Genomic DNA, 19756 nt, shown 5'->3' with positions numbered 1-19756 from the left:
TGTATATAGTGTAATTTCTACACTTTGTATGTTATATAATTCATATTTATGTTATTACCAAGCACTAGGAACCTATGACCAAAGAAAAACTTCTGGATAGCAGCTATAAATTACAATAGCTTTTAGTCACTTGCATATGAAATAAGAGAAAGCAACAAAACCAAACAAATACACTTATAATTTACTTCAAAGGGTGTTAATTTGAATTCCATCAAATTGCTGGTATTTCAATAATTGCCTATTTATTTTTATACAATATTTTAAAAATAAATACATGACTGGGGTTATTTAATTAACATTAATTTTGTGCCAAATGTTTGCAAACTAAACAGGTAATGCTTCATTCTCTCAGCAACCCTTGGATACTGGCAGCATTACAAGACTCTTTTTTGAGGACGATGAAATACAGGTTGAGTCGAGCTCTCTTTTTGACTCTACTTTGCTGCTTCCAAGCATTGGTATCTTTTCCTAAGAGTCATTTTCGAGCTCTGGAACTTCCAAATGCTTCTTTCACATGCAATAAGGAATTATTTAAGAACCATGACTTCAACATTGTAACTTTTTCAGACTATATGACAAATAACTCAGGTGGCTCTTTTGGTTAAGGGTAACTGAAAAAGTAGTGTTGGAGTCACAGCACTTGCAATAATCCTGCTCTTCTATAAGAGCTTTGTAACTGTCACTATAAAACTATTTCGAGACCTGTTTATATTGAAGAGAAGTAGTATTTGAAGGTGATGTAAGGTATTTAAAACTTACTGGTGTATCACAAAACTAATTGCACGGCTTTCTGATAATTTTAAACCACGGTATTTATAGACACTATTTTGCTGGTGTTTTTCTTTTCAAAGTTTATAATAAAACATAAAATGATTTCTCAGACACACTTTGACTCAGTTTATGTCCTCAGCTAATACCGGAAAAAAAAAATAAACCAGAATCTTTATCATTTTGTAGAACATTAATAGTGTTGACAAAAAGCGTTACAAGTTTGGAGTTTTGTAAATTTACATTAACCTTCTGAAATGTATTAATGAGATATATACATATTTATATCTCAGGGATTAAATTAAATTTCTTTGGAAGAAAACATGTATGCATTAAGATTTATATAGTGTAACTAAACTATTAATTCAAGATTTTTTTCTGCTCATTTATAGAAGTAAAAAATGGGAAATCTATCTGCATTAATATGTCCATTAAAATAAAAGATTTAGCATAACCCTTACCCTAATTTCTTGCACGTTAAGTCAGAAAATTAGGACATTTTAAGAAGCTAGAACCGAATGAAATTATTTAAGTTATATTTACTGACACACAGGAGCAGCATTCTTTCACACAGTTTAAAATGGTTTTTTCAATATAGATCAAATGCAGAAATACAAATAAGAACCAGCTTATGCCCTCATCAGTATCACCTCAAGAAAACTTGCCCTTCTAGTGGCCTTATGGGGGAATTCTTTATTTGGTAAATTTACCAAGGTCTAATATATGACTGAGCTGTGCAACTTCTGAAACCCAATTCTGTCAGCAGATTCTCAGCAAAAAGTTCAAGTTAATCATTAATGAGTGTGAGCCCATAGAAAGGCAAATACATCCTCATAAGCAGCCCTTTTCATCCTCTCAGGGAGGCCAGCATGTCAAGAAAATAACCAACCTACTTATTGGTCAACAAATAGAAACAAATACCAGAGGGATGAAAACACTAGATGTCCGTATGAATAGAACTCCCCTCTCCTGCCTTTATTTCCTCTCTTGCAATGAAATGTATCAAAAAAAAAAACAAAACAAAACAAACCATGCTTATCTGGTTGTAGTCAGGTCTCACAGGTATGGGGACCCCATTTTAAGGCTCTTTACACCTCTCTGCTAGAATTCGTAGGGTGTTAATTTTAAAGCTTAAATCTCAGAAACTAAATATAAATCCTTAAAGGAAATCTCATAGCTTTCATATAACGCGTGTGGACTGGAGGAGAACTGTCGTTTCACTTCAATTCATCTAAACATGGTATTCAATCAGTTAACATCTGAAGCTGGCAAAGTGTTAAAATTTTGTTTTAAATTCCTAGGAAAAGCAGGACAAAGTAGTATGTCTTATAAAAGGGATAATATAAAAATATGTCAAAATATGTCAATATGGCAATGACAAATACATTTATTTACATTCTTAAATTTAACAGATTTAAATGGCTATAATATTTTGTAGTTTCTGTCTATATATAAATTTGCCAGATTTAGCAAACAAAATAGCAGGACACCAGTTAGATTTGAAATTTTTATCTGAAATTCGAATCTAACTGATAGAGTGTTTTTAACCTGTCAACCAGATCTATACAAAAACACTTATCAGAAAACTATATATATGTAGTTTCTATAGACCTTAAGTATGACCTTCAGTAATAAAAAGTGGGGAAAAAAACATTAGAAAATTTCCCGTAAACCATATCACCAAAACATATGCTGTCAAATTATCTATTTCATTTCCTCCACCAGCAAGCCTCAAGTCGAAATAAATGCAGATGAATTGCTGCTTTTTCACAGTGATATAAGGCTTATCTTAGTTTTTTGACAGGGTCTGTACATAACAAAGCTCTTAATGGAAGCTGAAATTGTCTTCAGTTATACCCAGTGTATAAAGGTGGGTCAGCCTAGCTTTTTAAGCTCTTAAAATGTCTCTGACTTTTGTCAGGGTTACTAAATTAATAGGACTCCATGAACTTTTATCCTTACTTAAAAGTTAAAACTTGCAGGAATGCACTACATACACTATGATTTTCTTTAATAAAGATTTCCCATATTAGGTATGGAGATGAACTTCCAAGTTTATGCAAAAGGAATCTGAAGAAGAGCAAGACAGGGATTGAAAGTGAGGTTCCTCACAACTGTGTGTGCCAAGGGAGATAGGGTCTCTGATTTCAGGAATGGAGGGGAATTTTTTTCATTTATGATTTATTAATTTATTTAGCATATATCAATTAAGCATCAACTATTCTATATCCTGGGCATTGAAGATACAGCAGTGACAAAAACAGGCACTTGTGTCTGCCCAGATGGAGCTTATAGTCTAATGTGGGGAGACAGGCCATCATATGCTACTTTAACTTGAATAAAAATTGTTTTGAAAGAAAACATTTCCTATGTTTTCTTCATATATATATGAATGTATATGTTATACATAATATATTATATATAATTACAGATATATAAACTTATCTTACTCTGTACATTGGTTCAGCATTCTTTTTTAAAGATTGGCACCTGAGCTAACATCTGTTGCCATTCTTCTTTCTTTCTGCTTCTTCTTCTTCTTTTCCCCAAAGGCCCCCAGAGCGTAGTTATATATTCTAGCTGTAGGTCCTTCTGGTTGTGCTATGTGCGACGCCACCTCAGCATGGCTTGATGAGCAGTGCCATGTCCATGCCCAGGATCCGAACAGTGAAACCCTGAGCCGTGGAAGCCGTGAGCAGCCCTAACCACTCAGCCACAAGACTGGCCCTTGAGTATCCTTATTGTATCTTTTCAGTTTCACTTTGATTAGGCATGATCAGGTAGGAAACGTATTCCTCTGCACATTTTTTATTTAAAATTCTGAATCTCTGTATAGAATATTGGGTCAAATATATTCAACATATATTGCTTTTCCCATCCGATGCCATCCTGCCACTGAGACTCAGGATTAAAGGAAGAAATTTTATCTTCTTTCAAATATTAATAGATTCATGCTCTTTGAATTCAAAATTCCTAGAGATCAAAGAGTTTTTTAATCAAAATAAATAGAATTTATTTTGAATTTAACATAAGACTCCTTTGACATTGATCGTGGACAAGTTCTGATCCTAATTTTATTAAATCTACCATATTCTGCTTTCTTGAAATTCTCTTTTCTTGGAAAAATCAAATAACAAGTTTAAAATAATTAATACTGCACCTTAAATTACTTAAAAACTCTCAAATGGGGATAACCTAGCAGACCATGAGCTTGTAACTTTTGGAAATAATTCTTTCAAAGACGCATAATTTGTTTCTGGAAGCTCCGTTGTCTCTGATATGTGTCATTATTGTGCAGTGGCAAAATTTTCTATTTTGTGGAATCTTTCACCCGCTAAAGGATCTGAAGAAACAATAGGTTCTCCTACTGTCCTCCTAACAGCTGAAACCTATTTTTATACATTTAATTTTTAATTTTGAAGAAGTGAATGATTTCTATTTCCAAGATGAGCAAATGAGTAAATATACAGATTGGTTCAACACAGTAATTTTGTGACTATGATTCAGACTCATATAGGAAAAAAAATAAAGATGAGGATTCTCTTCTTCAAAGAGCTCATTAGCTGGCAGTGGGGATAGATAGAAACTCACATCCAATAATGTGGAAATTGCAATGCTATCGACTCTGACTATTATTGTAGTTACGAAGAATGCTTCTAACGTAGTAGTCAACAATTGTTTTGGGCTTCTACGTGTCAACTCCTGTACAAGCACTTTACATGTATTCACTTTAGTACTCAGAACCACTCTATGAGATGAATACTATTATTGTCCTCATTTTACTGTTGGGGAAACTGAGTCACAGTGTTTTGGTTTTGGGGCTTTTTTTTGGCCTGTTTATTTTAAAGTAACCTTTTCAAGGCCTCATAGACAATAAATGACATAACCTGACATGGGAGGTATCAAGGAAAATGGGCTGAAGGTGTTAGTTATATTAGTCTTAAAAGATTAGTCAGTTAGACTAAGGGTCACAGAAAGAAGGGAAGTGCTGTGGAGATAATTTCAGGTAGGAAACAGGATTTAAAAAAACGTGGGGTGATAAATATATGCTGTGTGAAGGGGAAACTTGCCATCTTGGTTTTACAATGGCAAAAACTGCAAGATAAAACCTAGAGAAATATGAACTAGAGAGCTGATGAAGGACCTCATGAGGAAGAGTGCACTTTGCTTGATGTGTTAAGGATGGGGATTTATTTAGGCCTCCAGAAGCCAAAGAAAAGTTTTAAGAAGACAGGTAATTTGAACATTCTTGCTTGTTATAAAGATCATTTTAATAGTGGGTAATAGATTTGGGTTGGACGAAACTGAGGGGAGAGCAACATGGAAGAAGGACATTTCAGCAAGTGTAGAACAGAATTAGAAGAGGGGACAACTTGAAAAGTACTGAGGAGGGACATTTGGCAAGATTTGTTCATTGACTGCATATAGAATGTAAGAAAGAATGAGAAATCACAGAGATAATTCTCAGGTAACTAGTTGGATGGACAATGATGTCATCAAAAGTGGGAGTGAATTTAGGAGGAAGAGATAGTTAACATTGGGAGAGTATGGACATATTGAGTTTGAAATATGTGTGGGTCATTCAGGCCCGGAAGACCAGTAGTTCGTCGAATGCTCAGGTCAGAAGCAAGAGAAGAGTTTAATTGTATAGAATATGGGAACTGATCACTCAAGGATGGTACACACAATGACATGAGCTGTGGGTGGTGAGTGAAATCCTGAGGGTCAGTGTTCAAGGAGAGTGTAGAGGAAGAGAAATCCATGGAAAAGCCTGAGAAAGAATGATTGTAATAGCATGCCCCAGATCAGAAGGAGGGATGCCAGCAATGTCAAATGAAGCAGAGAGGCGTAATCTTAAATCATTATTACATAATTAGATTAAATAAATTAATTTCATTTCCTAAATAAAACTATTTAATTAAAATAATTTATTTAAATTATAAATTAATTCTTTACTTAAATTATTCAAATTATTAAATCCTCATATAAGGAGCTCATTGGATTGTGTAATACTCAGCATTACAATTTTTCGTGGTAGTTGTACAACTTCAGAATCATTTTTGTGAAATCATAGGGACATCAGAGGCCTCTGAAGATAGCGTGCTTGTACTTTGTAAAGGTTTAGGGGATCTTCCTACCACTAGGCTGCAACTATTCAAAGGCGATAGGCTTAAAGGAAAGAAATAATTATTTGTTTAATAATTTTTTAAACTAATCTTTTTAAAATAAAGCATAGATCTTAATTCTGTACTCAGAGTTGTTGGAAATAGAATTAGAGATCATCTAGCTCACTTCCAGCCTTTTATAGCAAAAACAATAATGGCCAAAATTTATTGAGCGCTTACTTTGTACCCAGCCCAGTTCTAATTGCTTTACGTGTAGAAACAGTTTCCCAATGAGTATATGACAAGTGAGATAAATAACTTGCTCATGGTGACAAAGCTAGTAAAGATAAAGTGAAGATTCAAATTCAGGACGACGCCCAAATAAACTATTTAACCATCCTCACTCATAGTAGAGAAGGAAAGGTGAAGTCACTTGCTGACATGTCTAGTTGGTTATTAGGGTAGAGCATCATCCAAGGTCCCTTCCCCAAACACCCTGCCCCATTTTCTGCCCCTTCTGACTCACTGTTGATAAAATAAGAGAATTAACCACATTTTCAAGCCTTAAATGAATAGAAATGGATAGAACATGCTGATATTATTCATCACACGTTGTCTTGGCAAAAGTTTACCCTGGGTTCAATTTTTAGGCCAAGGATAGAACCATAATCCATAAGCATTTCCTCAATCCTAGTAGGTATGAAGCCCAGCATTAATGTGAGGTACTGTGGCAACTTTTACACTGTTACATTGCACTTCAGCTTCCTTCCAGACCTCCCTGAGCCTCAAATGGAAAGTGGCTTAAAGAATTTGGAAAGATTATTTGCTATATCTGTTACTAGTGATGCCTTGTGATGTCTCTCATCAGAAGAGAGCCTTCACTGTACTAAAACATCAGAAAGACTCAACCTACAGTGCTAAGGGCTTTAAGTTTACCATAAAATATTAACAATTTTGCAGTATAGACTGAGAGAGTTTTCCCCAAAATTAGCAAAATAGATTATCCTTTTGAATTCTGAAACAGGTAAAAAAAATTTTAGATATATTAAGTGGCCAAGATTTCTAATCTTGAAACATGTTTGGCATGATACATTCATTTGCTATACTATTTTACACACTATCCTTAATCATCAAGTGTTAATACATTAAACTACAGAGTGTGTTCACTGCTTTTGATTATGGGAAGAGTTGGTGGTAGAGAATGAGGAAACAAGCTGAAGAAATTAAACGCAAGCTTCTATACAGAGCTTGAAAGCAATTGCCTCTGGCCTGTAAGAGAGCTCAGTTTTTGATGTCTGGACTGGAGCTGCATTATTTCACACATTAGATTTGCCGTCTTCTGGATGACAGTCTGATATAACAAAGTTGCATCTTTATTGAAAGTACCCATTGCTATTCTCTTTCAAATTCTGCCTACTAGTCATATCTTACAATTTCTGCCAAGAGTAGTGCAATTGCAAACCGTTCTGAAGTAGGTTATTCAGTCAAGTGCAATGGTCTTTTTCTCTGATTTTAGTCTCCCGCTTTTCCTGTCCTATGTGGAGTCTACCCTATGATCCCCCTGTGCTTGATGATTCAATTTTAGGAATCGATCATCAGTTCCCTGATCACTAGTAAATGTGGACTTATTACAATTCAGCGATAATGCTATTCATTGAGGAGGAGCAAGGGATCTGTACCCTAGAAACTAAAAGAGTTGGCAGGAGCGCCTTTAAAATTTACTATGCAGAATGACAGGATACTTTTGAAATCTGTCATGTCACTGTAGCTGAAAATGTAGTTTCCTAGACATCGTATGGCTAAAATCAAGGTAGCCATCGTTGAGTGGGCCTTATTTATTGGTGCCATAGGACAGCTGTGAGGAAGCATTCGCATAAGGAAAAAGTACACGTGTTAGAACGCATACATCATTTATGAGCTTATAACTTTCAACATCTCCATTTAGGCTTATTGCCTGCTGCTTAGAAGCTACAGATATTTAAACATAGACCTGGATCTTGGGGATTATATATCCCTGACTCTTTGCCTATCAGATGACTTCTCCTTTTGATTCATAAATCCTTTTGCAGTGAGGGGCCTACGTGGTTTTAGAAGATGACCATGTCATCTATGATCTTAGGTAAGTCATCAGGACTGCCATGCCATTTGACTCTCTTCAGGGCTTCATACTTATGTATAGAGATTTTGAGTAAGGGAAAACATACAAGACTATGGCTAGCAACAATGTGGTTAGGGATTCCTAGAAGTTTTCCATACCGCTGAAAGTCATCTTTTTAGAGCCTTTTTTGAACTTCGCTTGGCTTCCTTTTCAGTGGAGGCACCAGCACCCGTGCACATTTCGTCTTTCATAGAGAAGTGTGATAAAGTGGTTTAGTGAGTGGGTGTATATACGGGCTGATTGGGGCCAAGCAATCTGGAATAAACCAGGATGCTTATAGGAGTGACCTGGGAAAGCCATACGCCCCACATCTGGGATTCAAGGGCCAGTTTGATACATTGGGTCTCATGGGATTTTGTATTAAGGTCACTCCTGTGGGGAAAAGAAGCCCCAGTTCTAAGAGAATCTGAGCTTGGAAGTCATACCTTTTGTGGGGATAACGTTTGATAAAATTTGGCAGACCTGTGCTGGCTCATAGGACTTAATGTTTCTCTTATTACTTAAAAAAACATTAATGCAATTACTTTAGAATTTTTCCAAAGATCAAAACCAAGTACACTGAACTTTGAAACCTGAAATTTGCCCTTTTGTAGATATAAATACTATTTATCTGAGTCCAGTCACGGGAAGTTATTTCCTTCATCATCATTTCATGAAGATTATTCATGGTTAAAAGATAAATTTTGCAATTTCTCTGTGCATGTTGCAATGGTATAGACCTCCAAGCATGAAGTTATTTGAAGTAGTCACGGATTATACTGCTATCTCTTCTTTATATTGGGTGACTTATTTTTTCTACCCTTTCCAGTATAGAGATAATTTTTCTTGAAAGTGAAAAACAAAATATTGAAATTGTGTCTTGTTGTTTCCGTAATCTAGCATCACAACCTGTTCTTTCTAAGTCCTGAGGCCTGTAAGTGGCAGAGCTTGGACTTAAATTCAAAATTCTCTGTTTCTAACACGCAGGCTGTTAACTACTCACTATATTTCTTCTATCTGTTCTCTAAGTCTATAAATATACAATACTCAGTAATGTAAGATAAATAAATATTTCCTTTTCTTCATAGAGCCTTTCATTTATTTTCTAAGAAGCAGTGTTTCAACTCAGCAAAATCAGAGGAAAAAAAGTGTACCCAATCTTAAGGAAAACAATTGCTCAAATTTTATTTCAAACCCAAAATGTATCTCCATTAAGTTGAAAGTGGCCTTAACTATCCTGCAGAAGTCTAATATGTAAAAGTTCAACTTATATTTTACAGCACTTGAGTTTGTTTAGGATATAAAATTAAGCTTTCTTTCATCACGGTCTCACTACAACATTGGGGTCAGGGTTTTGTGTGCTGGGGGGCAGCTACTAGTTTTTCAAGCAGCTTGTAAATCTATATTCCATAGAAATTTCTTCATCTAGGTTTAGGAGAAGGCAGAAAAAAATGGGAAGTTATCAAGGATGCGTATCTAAGTAGTATGCTTCTAATGCCAGATATTGGCGCAGTCACTCTCCCCCTTCACTCCTAGCCCAGCTCTCTCTGTCCCAGAAAAGCTCACCTTCTGGGGACATTTTGCATGAGAGTAACCCTGGGCAATCTCAAAAGTGTCTTGTTTTCTGTGAAGTGAAGCTGCCTTGTCAGGCTCCCTAACTCCGGAACGACACGTCCGGAATGAAGACAGAATCAGATGACCTACAAGGGGCCAGTCTAAAACCCATTCACCTACCTCAGTAAATTCCACTTTACATCAGCCTGTGAAGCTGCATGAAACGTATTTAACTATGTTTTATGTTCATTTTATTACTTTGTAAGCCTTTCAGAATGTTAGAAACACTGTTTTCTCCAGGAGAAAGCCTCTGATTTTCCCCCTGCAGTGCTGGAAGGTCATTATGGGTACTAGAATTTGTGTGTTCAAGTCATTATTATTCTCATGAATCCTCCATTCCGATACTTACATGTACACAGTGAAATGATGGTTTCTATTATGATCCTGATCCTAAAGCAAAAAAATGAGTAATAAATTAGATTCAATTATCTAGAGTGTCTATATAATTGTAGGACAGTTTTATTAAAGATAGTTATCAGAATGGTTCCAGTTTCTCAGAATTAGATGTCTGAGAACACTCGAGGCAAGGAACCCTGCATACTTAAGCTAAAGACTGTACATTTTAGTTGAATCTAGCATTTATCTAAGCATATAAAATTGACCTAGTGTGTGATATAGGAGGTCACCTTTCTGAGTCTTCATTCACTCATCTATAAAATGCTACAAATGTACCATGTCACCTACAAATTCCTTCTTTTCAAAGTTCTCACCATTCTAATGTGGAATTGTTCCTTAGGTGATGTAATCATTTAGTTATTAGGAGAATTTTGTTAAAATGTGTTTCATAAACATGAATGCGCTTGATGTTTAAAACCTGTCAGCTTATCAATAACCTTGAGTGATGAGAGATTGATAATTTTCTAAATGAATGTTATATTTCAAGATAAAGAAGGAAATATTTTTTGTATTGTGCCAATGCAATGATTATTTTTAAAAATTAAGAGCAGATGGATATTTAGACATCAAAAAGAGCTGTCTGAAATACTGAACACTGTATTATTAAAGTTCACTAGCTGAGGTTTGCTGACAAGAGGCATAATCATAAAACATAACCTTTTATTTCATCAGAGAAAGTTATGCCTGCCCAGGATCTGAAGCCCAACATCCCTAGGATGGTTTCACACAAGTGACATTCTACTCAAAACAGCTGTCTGCAAAGAAAATAAATGGGATTTAATCTGCCATAAAATGAATTGCACAATTTATTTTTCTTGAGGAAGTCATGCTTTTGTGACATTGGTGAGCTGTAACAATTTTGCTTTGAAAACAGTCACCCTTTCTATGCGAAACTCATATTAATTGAACCATGTGGAGTTTTCCTCCAGAAAAAGCAACTGGAAAGCCAGATCAGTTTATTCACCATTTGATGACAACAGGTGCCCTTCTTTATCTTTAAAAGGACTGATTTAAAACATGGTCCCTAAATAATTGTTCAATGCAGAGGGGTAGGTTTTAAGATGCTTGGCTATTAAAGTTGAAGTATATGAAACTATCAGTCAGTTATTAATGTCCTACAAAAAATGACAATTTCATATGCTTCAAACTAATATTTAAGAAGAGAATAAAACTGCAAAAGAACAAAATGCTGGTAAGAAAAATGACAGATGAGATTGGTCATCTCTTCAAAATGAAAATATTTTTTAAAAGAACTTAAAAGCAATTAAGAGAGCAAAGATAAATATTTATAACTGCAAAGTTGACTAAATTTTCTATATGTCTGTTTTAAAAGACATCTCACTATAGCGTTACAGTATGTTTTAATTTGTGTATTTCATTAACTGAAGTACGCAAAATATTTTTTAAGTGACAAAGGAAAAGAAAGCAATAATAAAATTTTGCTCTACAGTCCAACTAGACAATGGAACTTAGCCTCTTCATTCTATCACACGTTTTCCAAGATACTTATTTTGTGTTCAAAATTATTCTAGAAATGTTCCATTCTGATGCTATGTTCTCTCAAACTGCATTCTCACATTCTACATTAGAACATTCTCTAAACAGTTTCTGTTAAAATTAACTACATAAAAATGTCTATTTGTGTGGAAGTTTTAACAAATGTACCTTTGTAAATTAAATATAAATCCGACTGAAACTGAACAGAAACCAAAATTAATTTCATCAAATTTAGATATATTATTACTTTCTTTAGAATGCAGAAGAATACAATCCCCATAAGAATCTTTCACAGTGTTCTGAACCTACCTGTGCCAGTATTATAACAGCTCATTCGTAAAACAATTTATTAAGGATAACTTACAGCTTTACAGTATCACAAGATTCTTTATCCTAATCTGCAAAATAAGCATCTACTTAAAATAGGTTTCTACTAGAATAAAAAGGCCTTCTAGCAGTAATCATGAGGATTGTAAATGTGTGTATAACTCTCAGTAACACTCCTGAAAATTGGAGAGATTATTCACATTTGCTCTAAAGAACAAAAAAGAGAGCTAAATGCCACTCTAAACATTAAGCAAAAGTGAGGCTCCACAAGGATACATAACTCCCATTATTTCTGTCAGATAAGTTCTTTTGTGTACATAGACATCTACATCATGCAAGATTGGATTTTTCATTTAAAGGTAAGAGGCAGAGAAATCTCAAAAGTGCTTTGCCTTCTGAGACAGATTCTACTCAAAGCATATTCTGCCACTGATGGGTAATACTCATATTTTATGAACGCAAAGAGGCTTTTTATGAGTTGACTTTGTATTTTGTAACTTCGGAAAGTTACTCTTGTAAGCTGTAGCCTCGTTTTCCCCTGACCTTGAGGACACATTACTGTTTCACATTCATATTTATGAAACGGTGCCACTCTATGTCCTGGACTGGCTTTCAACCACAAATGCTAAAGTAATTGGTAAAACAGAACTGTTTTATTAAAACGATACATTTCATCGTTCTGCAACACGATATAGAAATGTATCATCTGAAATCAGAGCAGATTTCTTTCAATTCTGTAGCAGGTGATGCAGTTTCTAAATAGAAAAGTATAGAGTTATATTTTATAACATTTTTTTAGTTCCTACTTATTAGTATTTAATATTGTATTTTTATTTTAGAATACAATTATCTTTAATATTTAAAATATGAATATTAAATCTAAACAACTCCAAGATTCATTGAGAGTGACTACCTCTCGATAAATCTGAGACATAAAAATTGCTTGTCTCATAGTCTAGTGGAGTATCTGATGGAATGCCAGCACTAAAACATTTTTGTTGACTGTCATCTCAGAATCTTTATATGCACTTTAGTGTTAGTATTTTATCATATAAAATAGAAATGCACTACCATTCTTCATCTATTTTACAACTTTTTCTCACTGATGATATCTTCCAACTTTGAATAGCTGTAAAACTTGTGCTAACTGGTTTGTCTGCTTATGGAAACTTTCCTTAATGTGGACTTGAGACCATTTGAGTAAAATAGAACCTGAAATTCAAGACTCATCATTATCATTTGTGAAATTATTTAAATATTCTCACTATGTTAAAGATTTATAAACACTTTTTTTTTTTTAAAGATTTTATTTTTTCCTTTTTCTCCCCAAAGCCCCCCGGTACATAGCTGTATATTCTTTGTTGTGGGTCCTTCTAGTTGTCGCACGTGGGACGCTGCCTCAGCATGGTCTGATGAGCAGTGCCATGTCTGCGCCCAGGATTCGAACCAACGAAACACTGGGCCACCTGTAGCGGAGTGCGCGAACTTAACCACTCGGCCACGGGGCCAGCCCCTATAAACACTTTAAGCCATGTGAATAGTCTAAGATTTTTATGGTAATATGGCTTTTTAAAAAATTGCTTTAGAGGCTGGCCCCATGGCGTGGTGGTTACATTTGGCATGCTCCACTTTGGTGGCCCAGGTTTGTGTGTTCAGATCCCCAGCACAGACTACACCACTTATCAGCCATGCTGTGGCAGTGACCCACATATAAAGTGGAGGAGGACTGGCAACAGATGTTAGCTCAGGTCAAATCTTCTTCAGGAAAAAAGTAAAAGTAAAAATAAAAATTGTGGAGCAGGCCCCATGGCATAGAGGTTAAGTTCAATGTGCTCTGCTTCAGTGGCCTGGGTTCACAGGTTCGGATCCTGGGTGCAGACCTACACCACACATCAGCCATGCTGTGGTGGCAACCTACATATAAAGTGGAGGAAGATTGGTACAGATGTTAGCACAGGTCTAATCTTCCTTAAGCAAAAAGAGAGGAGGATTGGCAGCAGATGTTATGTTAACCAAGGGCTAATCTTCCTCAGGAAAAAAAAAAGAAAAAAAATTACTGTATCATTTATATATATATTTCTCATTCTGAACTTCCATGAAAATTATTGCATGATTCCAAAGCAAAATAAACCTACAAAATTTTGGAAGGCATTTGTATTAAAAAGGAGGAAAATTGTCAAGGGAGGATTAGCAACAGTAACCTGAAATTAAACATAAAATGCTATGAGTTCATAAGAAAGCAGAGTAAATGTCTAGAAATTTGTGAAAAATGCCAAAGTCTATCAAATAAATGTAATAATAATTATATAAAATAATGTAGAGGTAATGCTATAGAATTTCCATCCCAACTTTTCATTTATAGATTTAAAAATCCAATATCAATTAAATGCTAAACAGTAAAAACAAATACAAAAATTTATCTCATAATAATATGTACAAGAAACAGAAGATTTTTGAAGTTATGCTATTTATGCATCTGTATTACTCATTGAAGCTTCAACCCCAATTTTGAAACACACGACAGTTATTCTGAAACTTTGCTTTGCACAAAAATTCCACATAGGTTTTGTTGAAATGGGGATTCGAGTATGTCTGGATGGCTCTGAGAATCTGCATTTTTAATAAGCTTCCATGTGATGCTGATGTTTCTGGTCTGTGGACCACACTTTGAGTAGAAGGATCTATGCCATCTGTGGAAAAGTAAGTTGGATTTCTTTAAAGTTGCTGACTCTGCAGATTGCGAGGATAGTTTCAAGTTTCTGATTTTCCCTCTAACTAGTACATGGAGAATAACAGGTGTTTGTGAAACTCAAATACTCAGCTACCTATCTTTCCTGACCAGGAAGTTTGAAACAAGCTTGTGAGCAAGTGTGTGCATGTGCACCCATGTTTGTGTGTGTGTACCCACTGCACAGTAGTACCTCCATACTTGCATTAAGGGAACTGTGTGAGCAGCTCTCCTGTGACTATCCTCAATTTGAACTTGCATTCGTCTAAGCACACAAAGTTTAGAGAATTGTCAGGTTCAAATATACCCTATCTGTGAGGTTAAGCCCCAGCTTATTTCACACATTTCAACATTTTCCATGTGGATGCCGTTAAGGTTGCCTGGAATTTGGAGATAAGCCCAGGATTAGTCCTGCTTTAAAGTCATCATGAAGCCTTGTTATAGGCCTCAAGTTAAGTTGTTAAATGTATTTCTGAAAGCTTACTGGAAAAAAAATCACATTCACTAACTTTGGTAAGCTTCAGATACCAAAAAACAGTGTTGCTGTTGAAAACTTACCTGCAGGCCTGTACTTTCACGTTTTTATGGACGGTAAGCTTATGTTCTGAGGCTAAAACAACATTCTGTTTACCAAGCTCGCTTTAGAAAAAATATCTAAACTGAGAACAGTTGGATGGGATAGGCCCTTTTTTTTTTTAAGAAAAGCACTTTGATAACTGGGTCAACTCTATTCAAGCAGATTATTTAAAATCACTTTGCAACACTTATAATTATTCTATAATTATAAAACATTTTTGTATTTTTTCTCTTGCATGAAACCAACTACTACAGAATTTGCCCATCATTATAATGTTTACAAGTTTCTGAACTATGATTTCAAGCAATATTACACTTGTGCTATTAACATGGCTAACATATTGGCTTTCCTTTTTTTTTCCTTTTGCCTGTGCAGCTATTCTATTGACCTGGAGGACATACAACATGAGACAGTCATATTTAATTCAGTCTCATCAGAGTTGTGTTGCCTTTGGCCAAAGGACTTTGCAGAATATCTAGGAGAGCCATAGTGTAAAGGTGTTAAGATGCATACTGAATCAAATCGGAATTGACATATATTTCTGAAAATAAATATAAAGTGTAGCATTTCAGAAATAATTTTCTAAAGGAAGCCAAAAAACCTCTATATCTTCCTGTACTTTAAAATTTTCCTAGCTTACTTAATTTGACTATTTTTGGTAGGGGGTGAAGAGGAAGATTGTCCCTGAGCTAACATCTGTGCCAATCCTCTATTTTATGTGGGATGCCACCACAGCATGGCTTGACGAGTGGTGCTAGATCCATGCCTGGGATCTGAACCTGCAAACCCTGGGCTGCCGAAGCAGAGTGCACACACTTAACCACTACACCACCGGGCCAGCCCCCTTAACTTGATTTTTAAAGAATTGGTGAAAAAGACTCTATACATTACAGGCTTATGATTTCTTGTTTGTCCATAAAAAAGTATAAGTATTCTTTAAAGTATAAAATATAATAGCTTTTAACAGCATGGCTATAGATAATATCAGAATAAAAAGGAGCAGAAAAAACTTCTCTGTCTTAGAGTCCCTGTAAACAAAATATGCCTTGAGATATATCCCTTTTCTTGTAACAGTGAAAATAATCTTGTAAGGACTTTTGATAAACACTCATGTAAGCCCATTCATATAATTTAGGCAGGCAGCATGCTCTATTTAGCCTCCTTTTGGTGAAACTCTAGAATTGATTCTTTTTTCATTATCTGTAGTAAATTACCTGCTTATTGGCAAAACTGAAGATTTCTTAAATGTTAAAGCAGTCCTAAGTTTTCCAACATGTTGTGAATTCCCACAATTTGTCTTCACATGCCCTCTGACTTCTGTTGCTTCTGGAGATGACAGATAGACAGATAGATAGATAGATAGATAGATAGATAGATAGACAGATAGACAGATTCTTGTGGAGTAGATTTGATTAAATTGAGACGATCTCCTCAAAAAAGTGTGGGGACTATTTATATCACAGTAGCACGGTAGTATTTGGTGAGTTGAGAGCAATCCTTCTATTGAGTAGTGCATTCATTATTGTACCATCCTCGGCAGCTCTCCATCATAACTTCTCCATGAGGAGTTACTTAGATAACTAAGGAGTTACTTATTCCCGTTTCGATAAAAAAATCTGAGACACAGAGGTTAATTTATGCAACGTCGTACAGTTAATGGTTGGTGTTGGGAGTCTAGCCTGTGTTTGTCATGTTAATTTTCTATACTTCCCATATTTCAGAAAGCAGGAGTGATGTTTCTTAGATTCACCTAAATCCCAATATTTTATCAGATGAGATTTTTGTCAACTGAAACAAAAATTTGGTAGAAGGGTTTCTCTTATTTCATGCAACTTTAGAACTATGATGTATTCTAAAAGATTATAGAAGTATTTTTATCACTGATTTCTTTCAAAGTTTACTTTTACACATTTCAACAGGGTAATATAATGAAAAGGAGTATTCAAAAAAATTTAAACTTTTGAAAGTTTGATGCTCATAAAATGCTTTCAACTTTATAGTTCGTAGGAATAGAACATATAAATGAAAGATTTACCAAAGCATTAAAATAATTATTGTGCTTAAAAAATGCCCAATAGGAAGGTCAAAATCACCATTACTATCCCAAATAATCCTCTTTCTGTTGTCCTACTTCATTAACACTAATTACACCGACAGTTTTTAAGAACACACTGACTTCTCAGGTAACGTTATACACAGAAGGATAGTCCATCAAAGTTGCCATTGTACAAAAGATGACAGTGATTTGAAGTGAAGACAAATGTAGATGTCACTATTTTCTCCTTCTTTAAAAACTTTCAATTGAAAAATACCCCTGAGAAATATTCAGCAAGAAATGCTCTACAAACCACAATTTTCTGCTACCAAGTGTTTCCTACTGTATTACCCTCTGGTCAAAATTCTGCTGTAATAAATAGTTTACCAGGACAAAGTTAATTATGTAGAAAATGCTCCACAGATAACACTGTCTTATTTCTCTTGGTACCAGCCAACCAAAAAAAGAACATTTATTTGGTGATGTACAACCCCAGATCTTTATTCCCTTTTTCACTCTTTTATTTAAAAGTAAAGTTTTAGCTTTAACACATTAAATGCCTATTTTTGGCCTGAGATAATAATGACTACTTTGAAATATGTAGCTTCAATTCAAATGAAAAAGAAATCAACATGTTATTTAAATTAATTTTTAAATATTAAGTTTTGGTTTTAGATACTGGCATGTATCCGGGGGTAGTACCGGATGCATACATGCCTAAGCAATGACAGGCAAAAACTGCTTGAAATCAACCTAAATTACCAAGGTAGTACTTTACTATTTTAACGGAACGATGTTAGACAACCTTAGTTTTGTCATATAAACTTCAACACATATTAATATTAGGCAAACTCTGAGTCAGTGTCTGAAGTGAATCATTGAAGACTAGAACTCAAAACTAACCCACTAAGCAGTTCTACAGAATTTTTGATTGCTATGAAGAAAATGACATTTTTGCTGCAAATCAAATTTCAAAACTTCAATTAACCCGTATCATCTCAAGATGTATTCTCTGGTGAGGCATAAGAATAGTAAGCAATCAAACGATTTTACTGCCATTCTTCTTACAGATGTACAGTATAGTTAAGCAGAGCTTCTTCATGCAATAAAATATATTCCCAAATAGATGAATATCATTAGAAAAGTTTTCTTCCTTTCCACTCACACCAGCCAAGAAAGAGGAACTTTAGGTTTTCTGCAATATTAAAAATTCCCACGTTTAGAGCGAATGTGATTTATGAAGTCCTAATCTTAGGAAACATTCTATAATTTTATTCCCATCTTATAAGCCAATTGTGTTTATTAGAATGGTAAAAACATTAAAAATTAAGTCAAATTTAATAGTACACTGTTACACAAGGTTTATATTTTTGTTATTGTTCATATATGATAAAATAGCTAGAGTTGCCAAGTAAGAATATTTATTTGTGTTACTTATAATTTCTGGTGTTTATGAAGTAACACAGGCACAGCCTGGACAATATATCATACTGGTGAATAATAGAGGAGAACCTTTTCAGAAACAGATTTTATAGTTCTACTGTAATATTTCACCATTCTATGCACTTACAAGAATGTATTTTTCAGTGTTTGTCTTGAAGCTGAAAGTAGAAGTTGAGGCATTTTGCCAACGTGTCTAATTTATAACAGAAATGTAATGCAAATTTCTTATAGTTCCCCAAATGACACCAATAACTTCTCATTCAGTCTCTTTTGCATTTAGCCAACATTTTATGAAATCACAACATAGACAAGACTTCATAATCACCTTTCAGATAGAATCAGAAAGAAACATCACAATAATCCTTTCTTTTTTAAGCCTGTAATGATTATGTAGGTAATAACAGAATCACATAAAATACTATTAACTGTGTCTTACCTCTATCACTGAAGTCATCCACTAGAATGATTTCTGCTATCAGACTCTCTGGGGTTCGGTTAATTATACTGTGTATGGTACGCAGGAGTGAAGTCCAACCTTCGTTATGAAATGGGATGATGATGCTGGTGTTTGGCAGCCTCTCCAGGTACATCTTGTGCTTACAACTGGAGATGATAGAGGAAGAAAAAAGCTATGTCAAATGCAAACCTTTAGTATATCTTTGACTACTCTTTACTCACTGTGTATCAGACAGTTGTGAAAACTAGACTTTGTCTGATACTTTCCCAATCAGAGCTCGTGCATCATAATAGTGACTCTACTCATTCATGGAATTCATTAATGATGTCTTTTCACATTCACTCATAATGAAATAATCATTTACCCTCTTTTGTATCAGAGGCTCAAATATGAGGTAAGAAGTGTGTTGAAATACTGTGTTCTTGTTAAAGTACATTTCTCTTACTTTATCTAATAGTAATAAGGGTAAGTTTTATGCATTAAAATTGTCTCCATTGAACACATGGTTAAGGTTTAGATGGGTTTCCCGGAAAGTTTTGGAAATTCAACTTCTATAATAATTATGCTTAATTAATCAATCTTGGTTGTGGTATGTTTCAATGGCTGGGCAGCATTTAAAGCTCTAGGGGGGGAAAATGACAGTCTTAGAATGAAACACATGAAGATTTAATC

The 19756-nt window shown here is 34.8% G+C and overlaps 1 protein-coding gene across 1 annotated transcript in view; it reads right to left on the bottom strand.

Annotated features, from left to right (window-relative positions):
• The window catches only part of GALNTL6 (polypeptide N-acetylgalactosaminyltransferase like 6), a 1100859-nt gene that overhangs the window by 616293 nt on the left and 464810 nt on the right, over positions 1 to 19756 (bottom strand). Inside the window, exon 4 of the mRNA XM_046656926.1 lies at positions 19064 to 19230. Within this exon, the coding sequence (XP_046512882.1) occupies positions 19064 to 19230 (167 nt within the window). The remainder of the gene's footprint in view (positions 1 to 19063; positions 19231 to 19756) is intronic.

This window comes from Equus quagga, chromosome 3 (assembly GCF_021613505.1).
Source record: "Equus quagga isolate Etosha38 chromosome 3, UCLA_HA_Equagga_1.0, whole genome shotgun sequence".
In the NCBI taxonomy this organism is placed as follows: Eukaryota; Metazoa; Chordata; class Mammalia; order Perissodactyla; family Equidae; genus Equus; species Equus quagga.
This window is presented reverse-complemented; position numbering and strand designations above follow the sequence as displayed.